At 51.9% G+C, this 16593-nt stretch overlaps 1 protein-coding gene across 1 annotated transcript in view; it reads right to left on the bottom strand.

Annotated features, from left to right (window-relative positions):
- Positions 1–16593, bottom strand: part of CUX2 (cut like homeobox 2) — a 275414-nt gene that overhangs the window by 15882 nt on the left and 242939 nt on the right. Inside the window, exons 11-18 of the mRNA XM_021073976.1 lie at positions 15641–15832; positions 15490–15548; positions 14995–15055; positions 14815–14902; positions 13050–13724; positions 12148–12249; positions 4261–5063; positions 3352–3511 (exon numbers count right to left, since the gene is read on the bottom strand). Of these exons, the coding sequence (XP_020929635.1) occupies positions 3352–3511; positions 4261–5063; positions 12148–12249; positions 13050–13724; positions 14815–14902; positions 14995–15055; positions 15490–15548; positions 15641–15832 (2140 nt within the window). The remainder of the gene's footprint in view (positions 1–3351; positions 3512–4260; positions 5064–12147; positions 12250–13049; positions 13725–14814; positions 14903–14994; positions 15056–15489; positions 15549–15640; positions 15833–16593) is intronic.

The raw sequence follows: 16593 nt of genomic DNA, 5'->3' as shown, positions 1-16593 counted from the left end.
GAGTTGCTGTGGCTCTGGCGAAGGCCGGCAACTGCAGCTCTGATTCGACCCATAGCCTGGGAACCTCCACCGCAGGAGCAGCCCTAAAAAGGCAAAAAAAAAAAAAAAAAAAAAAAAAAAAAAGGGAGGGACTGAGACAGGTCCAGACCCACCCCCATGGCCAGACAAGGTAGGACTTTGTGGGCAATGGGTCATTCACCTGTCTCTAAGCTGTGTGGGACTTAGTTAGATCAGCCACCATGACTCCCCGCCCAGGGCCAGTAGCTGCCTCTCACATTTCTGTCTCCACAAACCTGGGGTCCTGGCTTCCTGATCTGTGGGTGAGCAGGGGACAAGGTGTCCACTCTCATCTGCACTCCCCTCCCCTCCCAAACCAGGTATGATCCTGTCTCCTAGTTTTTGCTTGTGCTGTTTCCTCCACCAGGCACACCATTCTTGATCATCTGTGTCTAACTCTATCCCTGCCTCAAATCCTTCCACAACAAATAAATTAAAAACAAAACAATTATACACTGGAAAATGCCAGAAAAAATTATGAGGTACCACTTCAAATTCACTAGGATGTAAAATGGAAAACAGCAGGTGTTGGCAAGGATGTGGAGAAAAAGGAACCACCACATGTTGCTGATGGGATGTTAAAATGCTGTAATTGCTATGGAAAATGGTTTGGTAATTCCTCAGTAAGTTGAACACAGAATTACCATATGACCCAGGAATTCCACTCCTAAAAGTAGAACCCAAGAAATCAAAAACTTGTGTTCAAAACCATGTCCATGGGAGTTCCCATCGTGGCGCAGTGGTTAACGAATCCGACTAGGAACCATGAGGTTGCGGGTTTGGTCCCTGCCCTTGCTCAGTGGGTTAACGATCCGGCGTTGCTGTGAGCTGTGGTGTAGGTTGCAGACGCGGCTCGGATCCTGCGTTGCTATGGCTCTGGCGTAGGCCGGTGGCTCCAGCTCCGATTCGACCCCTAGCCTGGGAACCTCCATATGCCTCGGGAGTGGCCCAAGAAATAGCAACAACAACAACAACAACAACAAAAAAAAGACAAAAAAAAAAAAAAAAAAAAACGAAAAAAACCATGTCCATGAATGTTCACAGCAGCATTATTCAAAATGGCCAAAAAGTGGCTTATCCTGCCAGTGGAATATTATTTAGCCATAAAGAGAAGTGATGTTCTGACACACGCTACAGCATAATCTCCAAAACATGCCAAGTGAAAGAAGCCAGACACATATTATTTTGAGTCCACTGAAATGACATACCCAGAACAGTTAAATCCATAGAGTCAGAAAGCAGGCTGGTCGTTAGGGGCTTTGGGGGACGAGGGAGTGGGCATGACCTCTAATGGGTACGAGTTTCCTTCTGGGGTGATGAAAATGTCCTGGGATTAGATAAAGGTGATGGTTGTAACAACACAGTGAATGTACAAAATGCCACTGAATTGTACCCTTAAAAAAAATGGCTGGGAGTTCCCGCTGTGGCACAACAGGATCGGTGGCATCTCTGCAGCACCAGGACGTGGGTTCAACCCCCAGTTTGTCACAGTGGGTTACAGATCCAGTGTTGCTGCAGCTGTGGGGCAACTGCTGGAGCTTTGGAGCAACTGTAGCTTGGATTTGATCCTTGGCCTGGGAACTCCATGTGCCGTGGGGTGGCCAAAAAAGAAAAAAAGGCTAAAATGGTAAATTTTGTTTATGATTTTTACCACAAATGAAAAAAAATTAATTAAAATACAACACAACACCAGAAAAATTAAAAAAAAAAAAAAGGACTTGGGACTCTTTCACAAGTAGGCAGGGGAGCCTGACGGCTAATGGGACTTGTGCTCTAATCCTGGCTCTGCCACTAACTTGCCAGTGACCACGGGCAAATCATTGTGCTATTCAGACCCTCGATTTCTTCTGTAAAACTGAAGGACAAATAGTCACTCTGGTCAAGACTGACATGAGGATTCAAGAAGAAAAAAGCACTGCAAGTAGTTAATACTGCGACAAGTGACCACCATCATTAAAACAGTTGCAGTAGTCCTCGATTATATTGTAAAATATTTCAAAGCGATAGGAATATACAGAAAAGAAAATGTCAGTTTTCTTTCCCTTCTCTGGGCTCATTACCTCAACAGCTGTTAACACTGCCCTATTAGCTTCAACTTTCCCCCCTTTTTTTTTTGTCTTTTTAGGGCCACATGTGCAGCACATAGAGGTTCTCAGGCTAGGGGTCCAATAGGAGCTACAGCTGCCGGCCTACACCACGGCCACAGAAACTCGGGATCCAAGCTGTGTCTGCGACCTACACCACAGCTCACGGCAACATTGGATCCTTATCCCAGTGAATGGGGCCAGGGATCGAACTTGTGTCCTCATGGATGCTAGTCAGATTAACTTCCTCTGAGCCACGACAAGAACTCCTTCCCCGTTTGTTTTAAAGAAAAAAGTAACAGAGACAGCCAGACTGCACACCCCACCCTCCTCTCTCAGTCTCTTCTTGGCTCCTCCCAGCCCAGAGCAGCCCCTCCCCCAAGGCAGGTGCCTCCTTTTTTTCATTTCTTATCTGTGGACATTAACTTCTAAAATACAATCACACTGGGAGGTAAGATTTTGTTCCTTGACATTATGTTTCAGATATTATTCATATGGATACCTGGTTCATTTCTATGAACCCGAGATACGGTTTTGTCCCATCAACTGATCCCCACTTTACAGACAGACAAACTGACTGAGCTGAGGTCCTTGACTTGAAGTCTGGCCTCTCCTTGTCTTTGCCTCTCTGGTCTCAGCAGGCAGGTCGGATGTCACCAGGGCCCTGGTGGATCTGCCCACTGACTGTCATGACGGAGGGAGCTTGTGTTCCTGGAGTCACGCAGGACCCCAACCCCTCCACTCAGGTTCTGGATTTTGGGCAACTCTCTGAGCCTCAGTTTCCTCACCCAGGAAGAGTTCAGACCCCACCCTGCCTCTGCATTAATGGGTGAATAAGAGCTGGCCAAGGCCCTGTGCTAAGAAGGATTCTGAGGCTGCACGCTGGATGGTGCCAAAAAGAGATCCATCAGCAGATTCCTGACAGGGGATGGGAGGGTGAGGCTCCCCATGCAAAGTATTTTCTCCACTTGCTCTGTGCACCCTGGCATCACTTGAAGGTTTAAAAGCAGTGAGGGATGCATCTGTCTGGTTGAAGGAAGGATAAAGGGAAGCAGGAACACCAACCAGGAGCAAACCAAACTCTCCCAGAGCAGCAAGAATGGTGGCTGGGGCAGTGGGGATGCCGAGGAGGCCAGATCCCGGCAGTAAGGCCACTGCACAGATGGGAGAGTAAGGCTCTCAGCAGTTCTGTGGCCCCATCTGCACTCACCCTGGGACGTGCTAGGCTGCTGGCCAACGGCCTGGCCGAGCTGGTCTGAGAGCCACAGCTGCATGCGGATGAAGGGCTCCCGCCCCTTCTGTGTCAGCTTGCTCCACGGCTTCGGCCGGGACAGCATGTCACTCACACTGCCCTGGGACAGGCCCAGCACCTGGGGATGGGCAGGGCAGGAAGGGTAGGTCAGCAGGTCACCGGGACTCTGGCCATCTTCTCCACCACTACCACCAAGGCCCTTCGGGCCCATTGTTCACTCTTGTTTCCAGAGAGGCCAGGGCTGCCCGCATTTGTTCTCCACTGCCCAGGTGCCTGCGGTGTGCCTGTGCCATGCCCCCACCCTCCGATTTCCACTACATCTAAAAATCCTGCCTGGAATCCAAGACCCCTTCAGTGCCTCCTCCTCCAGGAAGCCTTCCTGTGTCTCCCATTCAGGTCACTTCTCCCTCCTCTGGGCTCATGACCCTTTGCCCATCCTTCTGCTGTGGACAGAGGTAATGTTTAAAACTACTTCACAATTGGTACCAACCAATCAGGGGATGCCTAGCTGGGCTGAGCCTTAACCCTTTAGTAAAAGGACCATGGGAGGGATGGAGGGTACCCAAGGAGAAAGGGTAATGGCTATTTCCTAATTGGATGGAAGCATTTCACTGCTTTAATGACCACGGCCCTGAAAGCCAGTCTTGCCTGTGGCTCCCCTTCCCCCAGTACCCAGGGACAGCTGGAAACAGGAAAAAGGGCTTTTGGGGTCACACAGGCCTGGGTCTGAATCCTCCTTCTGCCTAGTTCTTGCTCCCTGCCACTCACTTCTTTCTAGACCACAGGCATAGGATGGGGGGGCCTCCCTTCCCAGGTCCCATGGCCTCAGGCCCCCAAGCTCTGGGGGGTGGGCCCCACCACCTTCACCTTCTCCCCGAAGATCCTCTGGCAGATCCCGTTCTTGGCCAGCTTCTCTTTGACCTGACGTGTCAGCTCCAGCGTGTCCACCTCCCGGTACATGTAGAGTTCGTACTGCTCAGGTGTCAGGGGCGGCACGGTGGGCTTCAGCGTGCGGGGCACATAGGCCGGGTAGTAAGCCAGCCGCCCGCCACTGCCCGCCTCGGGGCCACCTCCCTCAGCTTTGAGCTCGCCCACCCTGGGGGGCTCATCCTCGCTCCCGGCTGCTTCATCCTCCGGGGCTGCGGGGGCTTCGTCCCCTCGGGGCCAGGCCCGCCCGTTGGGCTGGCCGGAGTAGCTGGAGGAGGAGGAGGAGAGTGAGGGCGAGACGGAGGCGTAGGGGCGGCTGAGCAGGCCGCGGTCCGAAGCCCAGTGGTGGTCGAAGTAGCCGGCATCCCCAATCTCCGACTTGACCTTCCGGATGATGCTTTGCACGAAGGCGGCTGGGGACAGGACCGTGAGGGATGTCTGTGTGGCGCTGCTGCTGGTCCCACTGCTGCCAATACCACCACCGCTGCCAACACTGCTGTCCTCCTGCTTGACGTGGGTCGGGGCCCCGTTCTGGCTCACCGCAGCCATCGAGGGCCGCTCTGGGGGCGAGGGAGGCACGGAGCGGCCCCGGGGGCCTGCCTCCAGCTCTAGCAGGGCCTGCTGCTGCGCTTGCATCTCTCGGCGTGCTTGCTCTAGAATGTTCTTGATGGCATCTTCTGAGGTGCTGGCAGGGGTTGTGCCATTGGTGATGCTCAGGGGGGCTGTTGAGTTCTTGGGCTCCCCTGTGGGAAAGACGACAGGGTGGCTGGAGGCCCATGGTCAAGGCGTGGCTTGAAGGGCAAAGATGTTCACAGCACAGTATTTATACCAGTAAAATGTTGGAGGCAACTTCTGTGTCCAGCAGCTAGGGACTAGTTAAATAAATTATGGTCCACCCATGCGGCAGAATATATAGGCAGCTACTGAAAATCAGGGGGACAGTGAGATTTTAGCATTTGTGGAGAAATGCTCATGGGGATAATATAGCATTAAAAAAAGACTTGTCTTTCACATATGCTGTGATCCATCTATGCAAATAAAAGCAAGTCCCAGAAGAGGGAACACAGTATAAAATAAAAATAACATGTTTTCTATTGAACTGGAAAATAAGCAAAATAGGCAATATGTTATTTAGTGAAAATATCTTATTTATTTACTTACTTACTTATTTTATCTTTTGTCTTTTTAGGGCCCTACCTGGGGCATATGGAAATTTCCAGGCTAGGGGTCAAATCAGAGCTGCAGCTGCAGGCCTACACCACAGCCACAGCAACGTGGGATCCGAGCCACACCTGTGACCCACACCACAGCTCATGGCAATGCCGCATCTGGTCCTTAACCCACTGAGCGAGGCCAGGGATCAAACCCGAGTCCTCATGGATGCTAGTCGGGTTTGTTAACCACCGAGCCACGACGAGAACTCCTTTTTTTTTTTTTTTTTTTTTTTTTTTTTTGTCTTTTTGTCTTTTTTGTTGTTGTTGTTGCTATTTCTTGGGCTGCTCCCGAGGCATATGGAGGTTCCCAGGCTAGGGGTTGAATCGGAGCTATAGCCACCGGCCTACGCCAGAGCCACAGCAACGCGGGATCCGAGCCGCGTCTGCAATCTCCACCACAGCTCACAGCAACGCCGGATCGTTAACCCACTGAGCAAGGGCAGGGACCGAACCCGCAACCTCATGGTTCCTAGTTGGATTCGTTAACCACTGCGCCACGACGGGAACTCCCTTTTATTTATTTATTTTTAACAAGTGATAAAACAAAGGAACAACTGAACAGTGCTTCCCCTCTGCCCTCTTCATGGCCTTTCCCATGCTGGGGTCTCCCCATCCCTGGGCCAACCCAGAGTGATATCGTCCTTCCTTTATTACCTTGTGTGCAGCATCCACCCCAGTAGGTCCTCACAGCTCTCTTAGAAATAATTTCTATTGCTTTCCAATTAAAAAGTAATAGAGTAAGGAAATATGATTGAGCCATAAAAGGGAAAGAAGCACTGATACACGCTACCACATGGAAGGATCTGGAAAACATTAGGTCAAGTAAGAGAAGCCAGACACGAAGGGCCACATATTGTAAGGTTCCCATTCATATGAAATGCACAGGATAGGCAGATCATAGATGGAGAAAGCAGATGGGCGGTTCCCTGGGATCCAGGGGAGGGAGAGGGTGGGGAGCAACTGCATTTCCTTTTGGGCGGCAATGAAGATGTTCCGGAATTAGATAGAAGCTGTAATTGCATAACATTGTGAATATACGAAATGCCACTGAACTGTTTCCTTTAAAATAGTTAATTTTATGTTAGATGAATTTTACCTCAATTAAAAAAAACTCATAAATGCCTATTGTGAAGAGCTAAGAAGGTACAAAAAGATGAAAATAAAAATCTTGTCTATAAAAAAAAAATCTTGCCTAATCTCGCCCCCATAGGCAACCACATGAAATTTTCTCATGTTTTTCCCTCTGATCTGCTTTCCAACAACGTGCATGAGATGGTCATACTTCATGTGTGGTAGTGCAGCCTGGTTTTCCCTCACTTAGCGTCAACATGAGTATTTTTTTCTATGATTGAAAGTTCTTCTGGAGTTCCTGCTGCGGTGCAGTGGGTTAAAAATTCAACTGTAGTGGCTTGGATCGCTGCAGAAGCATGAGTTCAATTCCCAGTCCGGCATAGTGGCTTAAAGGCGCTGGCAGAGGTTGCAGCTGTGTCTTGGATTCAATCCCTGCTCCGGGAATTTCTGTATGCCACAAATCCAGCCATTAAAAAAAAAAAAAAAAAAAAAAAGGGAGTTCCCGTTGTGGCGCAGTGGTTAACGAATCCAACTAGGAACCATGAGGTTGCGGGTTCGATCCCTGCCCTTGCTCAGTGGGTTAACGATCCGGCGTTGCTGTGAGCTGTGGTGTAGGTTGCAGACGCGGCTTGGATCCCGCGTTGCTGTGGCTCTGGTGTAGGCCGGTGGCTACAGCTCCGATTCAACCCCTAGCCTGGGAACCTCCATATGCCGCGGGAGCGGTCCAAGAAATAGCAACAACAACAACAAAAAAGACAAAAAAAAAAAAAAAAAAAAAAAAGAGTTCCTGTCGTGGCGCAGTGGTTAATGAATCCGACTAGGAACCATGAGGTTGTGGGTTCGATCCCTGGCCTTGCTCGGTGGGTCGAGGATCCGGCGTTGCTGTGAGCTTTGGTGGAGATTGCAGACGCGGCTCAGATCCCGAGTTGCTGTGGCTCTGGCATAGGCCGGTAGCTACAGCTCTGATTAGACCCCTAGCCTGGGAACCTCCATATGCCACGGGAGCGGACCTAGAAGACAAAAAAAAAAGAAAAATCAGGATCTGAGCCTCATCTGCGACCTACACCACAGCTCATGGCAACGCCAGATCCTTAACCCATTGAGTGAGGCCAGGGATCAAACCTGCATCTCATGGTTCCTAATCGGATTCGTTCCTGCTGTGCCACCACAGGAACTCCTCAAGTTCTTATCTCTTTAATGCCTTCATATGCCACTTAAGAAATACCCTTTGCTTTTTTTTTTTTTTTTTTTTTTTTTTTTGCTTTTTGGGGCCGCACCTGTAGCATATGGAATTTCCCTGGCTAGGGGTCAACTCGGAGCTACAGCTGCGGGTCTACGCCACAGCCACAGCCACATCAGATCCGGGCTGCGTCTGCAATCTACACCACAGCTCACGGCAATGCCGGATCCTTAACCCACTGAGCGAGTGCAGGGATTGAACCTGCATCCTCATGGATGCTAGTCAGATTCGTTTCTGCTGAGCCACAATGGGAACTTCCCCCTTTGCATTTCTTACTCGATCCCCCACAGCTAGACACTTAGGTTGTTTCTAGTTTGTCATTGTTGGAAACAACAATAAAGAGATAGCTTGTATATAAATTTTTGTCCCCATTCTGGATATTTCCTTTGATCCCCAGAAGCAGGGCTCCCACGTCAGCGGTCAGCCACATTCATTTTCTTCCTGGAGGACTCTGCTCTCTGCTCAGTCTTCATTTTTGCTGGGCATGGGGTGATAACCTGGCACTATTCCTCTGTTGAACACTTTACAGACAGAGTAGAAACCCCCTGGCTGGACCACTTGTGCAAAGGTTTCCCTTTGCTGCGATGCTGCTTTTTAGTTTCTTTGCTGCCTTATTACTGTGCCCCCAGTGGGAGAACACTGAACAGGGGTCAGGAGACCTGGAATTCTCCTTTGGTCTCCAGGAACTGTATATCTTCATCTTTTTGGCTTCAGTTGTTCTGTGTAGTGGGAGAGTTAGACTGGACTGTTTCTCATGGTTCTTTTCACCCCAATGTTGCATCTCATCTACATATGTAACCTGTGTCTAGCACACAGTAGGTACCTAATAAATGTTTACTGAGTGACTGCCTCTCTTGTTACAGGAGTTGACCAAGAATAAATAAATAAATGTTTATACAGTAGGGGTTCAGTAGATTATATGGGTGGGGCGGTGTAGGCTCCTGGTAGGGTAAGCTTCCTTTTACCCCTTCCAGGGACCAGGCAGGAGGGAGGGCCCTTGGCAAACGCTTAGCTTCCGGCAGCAATCAGAGGTTTGGGAATTGGGATGTCTGTTCCACGTCGCCACCAGGGGTCAGCAGACATTGTAAAATGGAATGGGAGTGCTGAAGCCAGCATCCAGTTCTAAGTCAGCTATGGTCTACACTGTGCTGAATGTACACTGCACTGGATTTGACTTAGTTCCTGACTACAAAAATGCCCTAGACTGGTGGGGGGACAGCCACCTCGGCAGTCATTTGTAACAGGGACAAATGCAACAATGCAGACATACTAATGGTAATACTAACTGTGATGATGGCTGAGTTTTCAGGCACACCTATATGTTGGGCACCAGTTAAGTGCTTGCCATGCTTGATGTCATTTGATCCTCACACAACCTTAAGAATGGAGTACTGATATTGTGCCTGTTTTAAAGATGAGAAAAGGAAGGCACAGAGAGGCTAAGTAATTTGCCTGAGGTCACAGGGTTAATAAATAGCAGGGCAAAAATCTGAAGCCAGGTCACTCTGGCTCCATTGCACCAAACAATACAGGTCCTTGTTGGGGGGGATCCAAGGAGAGGTGGTATCCGGTCCATCTGCTGGGGATGAGGGGCTTCCTGAGACTTCTGAGTTGAGTTGTAAAGTAAGAGCAGGAGTTGGCCAGATGACAGGTGTCTGGGGATGGGATGGCATTAAGGGCAGTGGGAAGAGGAGTGAGAGTACGCATGACTATAAATAGTTCATGTGAGAGGTATGGAGGGGCCAGGAGTCTGAAGACTCTAACAGGGCCTGTAGGACTTGTTGAGGAGTTGAGATTTTCTCCTGAGGGCAATGGGGAGCCATGGAAGGATTCTGAATAGTGACATGACCATGGGTGTCCTCTAGAAAGATTTCTCTGGCCTCTGCATGGAGACTGGGTTGGAGTGGGACCTAGAATGTTACTAGCAAGACCAATGAAGAGGCTACTGCAATAGTCCCAGCAAGTGATGATGGTAGCTCACTAGGCTGGTGGCAGTCGGGTGGGGGATGGACAAGCTTGAAAAAAACACTTAGAAGGTCAGTGACCTCTGGATGGGGTAACTGATTGGCTGCTGGGAGTGAAGGGTCAAGGATAGTCCCTTAGTCCATCCTGGGTTTCTAGCACCATCTGTGATAGGTTCTGAATGAGTGGGTTTGGGGAAGAAGTGAGGGGTAAGGAAAGGCCGGGAGTTCTGACTCAGACATGTTGAATTTAAGATCCAGTAGGGGACACTGGGGACAACCCCTGCCAGTCATTTTGCTTGAGAGGAGTCTGGCCTAGAGAGGAACTGATTTGGGTATTACTGGTTGCAGAAACTTCCAGGAGTGGATTAACTCATCTCAGAATAAGGAGGTCAGAAGGCCTGGGGCGGAGCCCTGGGGGAAGCCACATTTGAGAGGCTGATGGAGAAAGTGCAGTGTGATAAGCTAAATAAAATGGTCCCTAAAGATACAATACTAAGGAGTTCCTGTCATGGCACAGTGGTTAATGAATCCAACTAGGAACCATGAGGTTGAGGGTTCGATCCCTGGCCTTGCTCAGTGGGTTAAGGATCCAGTGTTGCCATGAGCTGTGGTGTAGGTTGCAGATTTGGCTGGGATCCTGCGTTGCAGTGGCTGTGGCGTAGGCCAGTGGCTACAGCTCCAATTTGACCCCCAGCCTGGGAACCTCCATATGCCTCCGGAAAGGCCCTAGAAAAGGCAAAAAGACAAAAAAAAAAAAAAGATACGATACTCTCATCCCAATCCCTGGGACCTGTGAGCATGTTACTTCACATGGCAAAAGGGACTTTGCAGATGTGATCAGAGTTAAGGATTTTGAGGTGAGGAGATGATCCTGGATTATCTGGGAGGGCTCCATAGAATCACAACGGTGCTTCTAAGAGGGAAGCAGAAATGTTAGGGAGAGAGGGAGAGGGAAAAGAAGGGGGAGACTGAAAATGCCATGATGCTAAGATGAAGGAAGGGGCCATAAGGCAAAGAATCTGGGTGCTGTCTAGAAGCTGAACAAGGCAAAGAAATGGATTTTCCCTGAGAGTCTCCAGAAAGAATGCCACCCTGATACTGTGACTGTCACCCGGTGAGGCTGAGTTTGGACGTTCAACTTTCAGAACTGCAAAATCATAAATGTGTGTTGTTTTTAGCCACTGAGTTCATAAGTGTGCTGCCCACTGGGGAAGTGTAGGAGGCACAGTTTGAGAGGTGGGAGGAAACCAGGAGAACAGGGTCTCCTTGGGAACCAGAAAGCAGAGGTGCAAGAAGGAGGGTGAGACCCAGGCCTCTGTGTTTGACAAGCTTCTGTGTGACTGCGGGTCACTGTGCCTCCTGAAAGTTGAGGACATCTGGACAACCTAGACCACTATGGCCAACAGAGTCTGCAGTGAGTGCAATGTTCTGTAGTTGTGCTGCCTTGTGGCTGCCGCTTGTCACCTGTGTGATGTGACTTCTGCAGCTAAAAAACTGAGATATATATATATATATATACATACATTTTTTTTTTTTTCTTTTTAGGGTTGCACCTGCAGCACATGGAGAAGTCCCAGGCTAGGAGTCGAATCAGAGCTATAGCTGCCGGCCAGTACCACAGCCACAGCAATGCAGAATCCGAGCTGCGTCTGCGACCGACACACAGCTCATGGCAACGCTTGATCCTTAACCCACTGAGCAAAGCCAGGGATCCGAACCCACAACCTCACGGATACTAGCTGGATTTGCTTCCACTGTGCTACAATGGGAACTCCCAAAAAACAGATTTTGTTGTTGTTGTTGTTTTTTTTCTTTTGTCTTTCTGCCATTTCTTGGGCCGCTCCAGCGGCATATGCAGGTTCCCAGGCTAGGGGTTGAATCGGAGCTGTAGCCACTGGCCTATGCCAGAGCCACAGCAACACGGGATCCGAGCCGCATCTGCAACCTACACCACAGCTCACGGCAACGCCGGATCCTTAACCTACTGAGCAAGACCAGGGATCAAACCTGCAACCTCATGGTTCCTAGTTGGATTCGTTAACCACTGAGCCATGACGGGAACTCCTCAAAAAACAGATTTTTAACTTCACTTAATTTTAGTTAATTTAAATGGCTATAAGCACATGTGGCTGGCGGCTCCCACACTAGATAACAGGGATCTGGTGCTCTCCAGGCCTAGACTCCTTGCTTGGCTGCAGGTTGTGAAAGAGGCAAAGATGTTCTGACCTGCTTGGAGTCCCTTCTGAGGTGGACAACGGTGGATGGACCTCCCTGCACAGCTCCCTGCATGGAGCAGACCCTGGGGGCCTCAGGCCTCACCTGCTGTGGTCATACTCACCCCCCTTCTGTGACTCAATCTCCTTCTTGGCCTGCTCCAGGATGCTCTTGATGGCATCGTCCGAGCCGGTCTCTGGCGTGCGAATTCTCGGGGTGATACTGCCTGGGGGAGGCAAGGAGGCATCTGGTGTGGGGACCTGCATATGTTGGGGGTCAGTCTGGGGAGCTGGTCCCTTAACTCCAGGGCCCGGAGAGTGAGGGCCAGACTGTGAGGGTGTGTGGCAGGACCACCATTTAGCTAGTCTGTGTGACAAACTATGGACCTACGAGTGAATCTAGTTTGAAATAATAATAACCAAAAAACACCCAATGACAGCAGCCACCATTGAAGCCAACAATTCTCAAGGAGTTACTACAGGCTTTGTACTCATTTAACCCCCTAGGAGGCTGACAGATGGGGACACTGAAGCAGAGGGCAGCTAAAGTGAGCTGCCTGAGTTTGCTCACTGTAGGAATGAGAGCTGGAACTCAAATTCAGGTGGTTAGAAGGTCAAAGTCGGGCCCTTCTCTTGGAGTACCCTAAAAGCCAAGTCTGGCAAGGCTGCGGTCACCCAGGCCATCTTCCGGATGGGTGAACTGATGCTCGGAGATGTTTGGGAGTACCTGGCAGGACACTCCCTGGGGTCCAGGCTTTCCCACCACGGTCAGCCAGAATTGTACCATAGGGGCCAGGTGCAAGGGGAGGGGTAGCCCCAAGAAAGGTGGATGGAGGATGTTAATTCCTTATCTTACAGAGACGGAAACTGAGGCACAGAGAGACAAGGGCACTTGCCCCGGTCCCACAGCCGGGTGGTGGCAGACTCAGGCTCTGAACCCAGAGCTGTGCTCTCAGCCCCCAGCCAGCTCCCATGGAGACCAGGTCAGAGCCCCTGCGCCCTGGATGGGCCCTTGTCTGGCACTCACCTCGCTGCCGCACCTGGATGGTCCTCAGAGCCAGCACATTCTGTTCATCCGACAGAAACTGCTTCATCTTGATGAAGGGCTCCTTGCCCTTCACCGTGAGCTTGCGCCAGGGCTTAGGCCGGGCCAGGATCTCGCTGACCGAGCCCTGGGACAGCCCCAGCACGTAGTGGCCGAACACGCGCTGCCCGATGTTGTGTTTGAGCAGCTGCTCCTTCACCTGGAATGCGATCTCTGCCGTGTCCAGCTGTTCCTCCTCCGCTCCGGCCCCTGCTGTGGCCGTGCCGCCCCCACCGCCCTCTGCTGGCTCAGGGCCCCCAGGCGGCTCGGGGCCAGGGGCTGGGGTGGCAGGGGCTACAGGAGGCTTGGCGCCATAGAAGGCTGGGGGGAACACCAGCAGGCCGCCTGCCTCCCCCTTGAAGGCAGCCGGGGGCATCATGTGCTTGGACAGCAGCGTGTCCCCTGCTAGTCTATCCCCTGAAACCAGGCTGGGGAAGGGGGACAGTGAGAAAGTCCGAGGGCCGTCAGGGCCCAGGCTGGGGCCCAGCAAAGGCTGCCCTGGGCTGGGGGACAGGGGGTCTTCAGGCCCTGGCGCTGGCGGGAGCTGTGGAGGGGACGGGTAGGACTGCTCCGTGCCCAGAGAGTCCTTGATGGAATCGTCCTCCGAAGGGTCCTCCTCTAGAACGCCGAGACAGACCGACAGACCAACAGACCGACAGAGAGAGGAAGAGGAGAGAAAAAGACAGAGAGGCAGACAGTGATGGGGAGAGAGAGAGACAGAGAAAGGGAGAGACATAATGAGAGAGACACAGAGAGACAGAGATGGAAATAGAAGGAGGGAGGATGTCAGAGAGAGGCAGAGACAGAGCGAAAGGAAGTGACAGGGGGGACAAGACAGAAAGAGGGAGGCAGAGAGACAAAGACACATACAGAGAGACAGATATTCAGAGGGAGAGGAAGGCGCTGGCCAAGGCAGGAGGGCAGGGGGAGGGGCTACAGGTGTCCAGCGGTCTGAAGTCTGACGCTGGCTGTTTCCACCACATATGCACTCCCACCCCCACTCTAATCCCCATTCTTCAAGGCTTGGGTCAAACGCCAGTGCTGGGGATCCCCCCTCCCACCATCAAGGACAGTAACTGAGCACTTGTTATGTGGATTGATCCCCATCCCAGGGCAGGACAGCTCACTTCCCGGGGACCCTGGTCCAAGCCTTTGTATTTTCCATGCCGCTAAGTTACTCCACCTGTGCGGCACCTGCCAGGCACCACTACTGCCCCATCTCACAGATGAGGAAATGGAGGCAGCACAGAAAGTCTTGGCCAGGGCCACGTGGCTAAAAGGTCGTGAAGCCACTGAGAGGGAGCAGGGGCGACTCTGGGAGACTCTACAGGTCATTCCCAGCGGTCTGCTGTGGGTGTGGGTGTGGGTGTGGGTATGAAGGCCCTCCTGTCCCCTGGGACACCTTACTGCCTCTCATGAAGGTTCCGGCACAAGGGAGACTCCAGGGGACCTCAGGAGAGCCTGAGTGGGCTGTGTGTCCCTGAGAGTGTGCATGGATGTGGACAGGCACCCCGTGGGACAGCTGCCAGCTGGCTTAGCCAATGATGATGCCAGGCGCATAGCAGGCGCTCAATCAAGGTGCCTGCCTATTATCCATAACGCTCCTACCCGTGTGGAAGGCAGCGGTCCGAGGGCAGGAAGGAGGCCAGGGACCCACGAGCAGCTCCCACCCAGCCCCTCAGCCCCGAGAGCATCCCTCCTCCCCTACCAGGGCTGGTCAAAAGACCAGGCTTTTCCAGAAGGAATTTCTGTGCAGGGAAGAAGGCCTCCTTTGCCATGAGCAGTGAGTCTTCAGGCTGGCCATGCCCTGCGGAGACAAGAAGCAGGGCTGAGAGGGCGTGGCTGATGCAAGGCTCTCAGGGGCAGCCTGCCTGGTGGGGATAATGGCAGGGACACTCACCTGGGGGAGGCTGCAGGTGCTGGAGGCCAGCTTCATGGCTTTCAGGATGCTGCTGGAGAAAGTGGAGAGAGTGTGAAGCCAGCCAGTTCCCCAGGCTGCGGGAGAGGCCTTGTGAGAGGCACGATCCCCTGCTCATCCTCCTTGATGAAGAGCTACCGCCCCACCCCCTGGACCCCACATCACGTGGGACTCATCACAACGACAGGCCCACGGTCACCTGGAGGGCCGCCTCGTTAGCCAACTCCCATCTTGGTCAGCTTAAGCTAATTTGATTGAGGCTAATCACAACACCAGCAAGGCCACGTTCTTGATGACAAAGGACTGGGCGTGACACCCAAGGTGTCAGTGGAGAGACAAGGGTACCACAAAGTGGGGTCTGTGAGAGGGAGGAAGATGAGGAATTGGGCCCCTTGCTCTCTTCGCCAGGAGCCCCCAGCTAGGGAAAAGGGCTTGGGGGTCTGTGGAGCCCCACCCATACGGTACCTAAGCTCTGTTTTAATTTCTTCATAGTCAGACTGCGCCTGGAGCTTCTCTTCCAGCTTCTAGAAGAACAAAGACGGTGAGGCTGGTCCACGTCCTGCTGGGGACGCCCTGCCCATGTCCCGTCTGCCCACCTCCTCCCCCGAAGACCTACTTCAATGGCCTCAGACTTGGCTGTGAGCTGCCGCTCCAGGTCTGCAATCTGGTTGGCGGAGGCCTCCTCCAGCTCCTGCAGAGAGTTCTGGAGGTGCTGCACATCCTTCAGCAGCCGCAGGATCTCCCGATCCTTGGAGGCCAGGGCAGCCTCAAGCCGAGGGCCCGAGCACAGCGCGAAGTTCACCTTATCCTGGGGACAAAGAGGGGCTTGGAGGGGCCGAGAGGTGCGAGGTAGGGGATGCAGGGGTGCTGTGCTCCCTGGAGTGACTCAGTCCTCTGACAGGCCCTGGCTTTTCCCTGCCCACCTCTGAGCCTTTGCCCAGCTGGTCCCACCTGCCTGGATGGCTTCCCTTCTCTTCTGGAAATGAAATCAGGAGGGAGGAGTGAACAGAGAAAGCTGTTTGGAAGAAAAGTATGTCGAAGCCATATTGAAATTCAGGAACAAGTTAGTTTCTGGAAAACTGCTTGGCAGCATCTACTAAAGGCGAATATTCGGTGCTTCTCTAAATCCTGGTGCTTTCAATCGCTGGAATATTTGCAGAAGAAATGCAGGCACCGTGGTGCACCAAGACCCAGGACACGAACTACATAGCAGCCCTCTCTCTAACAGCCCCAGACCGGAAACGCCCCAAATGTCTACCAACCAGCAAATGGATGGACAGAGTGTGAATACTCACACAACGGAATACTAGACAGCACTGAAAACAAATAACCTACAACTACTTGTACCACAGCATGGACGACTCTCCCAGATACAACAGAGACAGACACCAGCGTGTATGTGTGATTCTATTAAGATCAGATATCATGACAGGCAAAACCCCTCTGTTCTGTCAGAAGTTAGGACAGTGGCTGCCCTGGGGGGGTGGCACCTGGATCGGGGTATGAGGGAGGCTTCCTGGGTGCCGGAATGTTTTACTTGCTGATCTGCATGCTGGTTACGGGGTCTGT

The sequence above is a fragment of the Sus scrofa genome, chromosome 14, assembly GCF_000003025.6.
Source record: "Sus scrofa isolate TJ Tabasco breed Duroc chromosome 14, Sscrofa11.1, whole genome shotgun sequence".
Classification (NCBI taxonomy): domain Eukaryota; kingdom Metazoa; phylum Chordata; class Mammalia; order Artiodactyla; family Suidae; genus Sus; species Sus scrofa.
The sequence above is the reverse complement of the archived record's forward strand: the minus strand, read 5'-3'. Positions and strand labels throughout refer to the sequence as shown.